The following is a 3,498-nucleotide window of genomic DNA, read 5'->3' on the forward strand; positions in this document are numbered from 1 at the left end:
AACTATCTATTTTGTATTGCTTATAAGAGTTCATTATTTTCACCTTGCATGTTGCGATACGTCGGATACTTTATAATGGTATATAGTTTGGCTTCTGTTGAGGATGGGAAATGTTGATAATTATCATCCATTATATACGTTTTTATACACTGTACTATTATAATCAATGTTCAAGAATGTCATTTTGTCAAACAAAAATTGAGACACAGTGTATTTTACATATTTACATGTATCAAAAAATTAACGCATAGTATAATTTCATAATCATTTTAAGACAAGAGAAATACTTGATATTTCATTTATTGATAACACAAAAATGATGCAAATGTTGGGTTAATAATCAAAGTATCACAACCGTTAATTATAATTACAGTTATTAACGGTTCAAGGTCACCCAAGTTCAATTATATATCGTGCCCCCAGGAGAACCAATGAATACCTGTCCAGTTAGATGAAACAAGGAGTAAGCAGGCGATTCATTCTAGAACCCAAAAATATATCAAAATTTATTTCAAAAGATTATTACTAAGCGGGGTGTTTTGGGGGTTCTTTTTTGGGGGGTTTATTTTGTTTGTTTGTTTGTTTGTTTTTGTTTTGTTTATTTTATTTTTGGGGGCCACTATGGTGGCATACTTCTGCCCCATGCATGCAAGATAAATTATGTCAACTTTCGAGAAAACTATGTCAAAATGCAAAATAATTAAATCTACATACACGATAATCATGTAGACATGCAAGTCACGTATGTATGATATCAGAAACTGAGGTTAGTTAGTAAATTTACCAATATTAAAATCAGAATATCTGAAAATATTGGTAACTTGCATGTCAATAAAATCATATTACATGTTAACATAAATTATATTGCATGCCATAGATCAGTGTATTTTTTCAAAATTAGTTTACTGTTTGTATGTAAACTGGAGAGAATGTTAATATTTCGTTTTCATCCCTCTCTCACTGTGGTATTTCATAAATGCAGCATTCCTTTCTCTTGTTTGATAGCAAGAATCTGTGGCCCTCAGGATGGAATGTTATGCTGTAAGGGTTAGATAATCCTGGCCTGATACTTCTTAATTTCTTTCCATTGGAACTTATTTGGACAAGTTCATTCTTTTCTGAAAAGTCACAAACAAAAACATTATCCTGCGAATCAAATGCTATTCCACGTAAGTCTTGGCGTTTCATTTTGTATCTAAAGTATGTGTCTCCACTCAGATTTTGAGAGGTGACTGTTTGTTCTCCATTAATAGTCGTCCTCACAAACGCAAATCTCTTTGCTTTGTTCGATGCTGCCACGTAAGCAATATCTCCATCTATCTTGATATTTCGTTTTTCCTTCACGGAAAAATTCAGATTTAGTATCTTAAGTCCACTCCCATCTGCACAAATTACAGATCCGTCCATTAAGGTAAAGCTCTCAATCGTGACCTCAGGACTCATCGGTATTTTTATCACGAGAGTCATTTGATTTTCCTCGTTGATGTTGTAAACGGCAATATAAGTACCAAAGGCAACATACACCTCGTGCAGGACATTGGTTTGAGCTATTGCATGAGGGTTATCATCACATTCTTCTGTGTATTTGTGTATCCAAGTATTGCCTCTGACGTCATATATTTGGATAGTTTGACCCAATGACAACAGTACAGTGTCATTGTATCTATACAGAGAATGATACAGAGGTTCCTCGCAGCCTTGTATAACATGTTCGGATACCTTTCTTGGAATAATATTCATTAAATCCATGTTCGCCAACCAAGGTTTGGGTGAAATTGAACTATCCGGTGACATAACATTCCTCAGCTGTGCCATAATTACACCTGATAGTATCGACTTAATGCATTCAACATCCGGGATCTTTCCATTATTTGATACAAAGTCAGTTAATTCACTTCCCATGGAGTGTTGGTAGTCAAAAAATGTTTCTACTTCCATCCTCAATTTCAGTCTGTGAAAGTGTTCCGCAATCTGTGATTCCAGTCTATGTGTCATCAGAAACAACTGTTTAAGTGACCCCTTCTCCCTCAGAAGAGAAAATGTAAACCTTGCTTCCTTCAGCGTGGTGGAAAACCTTCTCATCTCGTCGCATGCAATGTCGAGAGTTTGAAGACAATTTCCATGCTTTTGTTCAAACTGTTTTTTCCACTGAGCAAAACCTTTATCCAGAGCTCTCTTTGCTTTCTCATTTCTTTCTTCAACATCTCTAATTATCACTTCTTTCCGAGCCTTCAGTTTGTCGACTTTCTCCCTGTTATTTTCTTGCAAATTCTCGAGCATCTCCAGGGATTTAGAAACTTTATCTAACCTGGGTTTTATATCAGCCCTATCAAATCTGCTACAAACATCCTCTATTGCTTCGACTCGTTCACATCTCCTGTGTTGGGTTGCGAAGCAGACGCTGCAGCATAATTTATCGTGATCCCCGCAGTACACTTCAATGGTTTTATTTTTGTGTATGCTGCACGGTTCATCCATATCAAAAATTTCCAGACAATCCTTCGCCTCCGAAACTTTGACTATTTTGTGATTCTCCAGAGTTGGTACAAAGCTGTGGTATGTCTTGCAGTTGTCACAAATTTCCACCATACAATTTTTGCACCAATAAATACCAGCTACATCATTGCCTTGCCTTTTGCATATTACGCAAAGTTTTTCTGATTCATTTGACTTCACTGAAAGTGCATTTACCAGGTAGTTGATTGGTAAACTCGTGGCCCATTCTTCCGACGACATACACTTTGCTGGTGGGCGGGTTTCTTTGCGACATACCGGACACTCAATATTCTGATACTCTTCTTCTTTACGAATGGCCGTGCTAGAAATATATGTCTGGATGCAGGATTCGCAAAACGTATGTAGACACGGCAAACATCTGGGTGTCTTGACCGGCTCCAAACAGATGGGGCAGCTAAATACAAGTTCTTTGTCGACATTTCCACCTAGTGCAGCAGCCATCATGTCGTGCAAGTTGCTTACTTTCGGTTTGAAAGTATTCGAGTTGTCTCTCGTTACATACTCAAAGTGAAAAATGTTTATTGTGTTGAGACAGGCGCGGATCTGGAAACTTTTTATAGGGAGGGTTGAACCAGAGAAATAGGCTCGCCATACCGTGATATGTATTTGCTTTTTTGTCTGCATGGGGTAGAATTAAATTGTCCATACCGTGATATGTATTTGCTTTTTTGTCTGCATGGGGTAGAATTAAATTGTCCATACTGTGATATGTATTTGCTTTTTTGTCTGCATGGGGTATTTTCTCTCTTTTTCTCGTTGTTTTACCAAAATCAAAGAGGGGTACAGCCCCCGTAACTCTCTCTCTCGATTCGCCAACGTAATAGTTTATCATTCAATGTTTTGTCCAGGGGTTCAATTGTTTCTAGGGATTTCGGGGTGGACTGCTGTAGTTTAGTATTACTAATTCTTTTTTCGAGTGGTTTTTTTTTTTTTTTTTTTGGTTGGTTTTTTTGCATTAAATATTTTAAAACATTTGCCGTA

General features: G+C 36.9%; 1 protein-coding gene across 1 annotated transcript; it reads right to left on the bottom strand.

Annotated features, from left to right (window-relative positions):
- Nucleotides 1-284: 284 nt before the first annotated feature.
- Nucleotides 285-3,292, bottom strand: LOC125656242 (uncharacterized). The gene has a single exon (XM_048886858.2). It carries the CDS (start codon nucleotides 3,139-3,141, stop codon nucleotides 958-960), a length of 2,184 nt encoding a protein of 727 aa, XP_048742815.2. The 5' UTR covers nucleotides 3,142-3,292; the 3' UTR covers nucleotides 285-957.
- Nucleotides 3,293-3,498: the final 206 nt, after the last annotated feature.

Source organism: Ostrea edulis, chromosome 7 (assembly GCF_947568905.1).
Source record: "Ostrea edulis chromosome 7, xbOstEdul1.1, whole genome shotgun sequence".
NCBI classification, from domain to species: domain Eukaryota; kingdom Metazoa; phylum Mollusca; class Bivalvia; order Ostreida; family Ostreidae; genus Ostrea; species Ostrea edulis.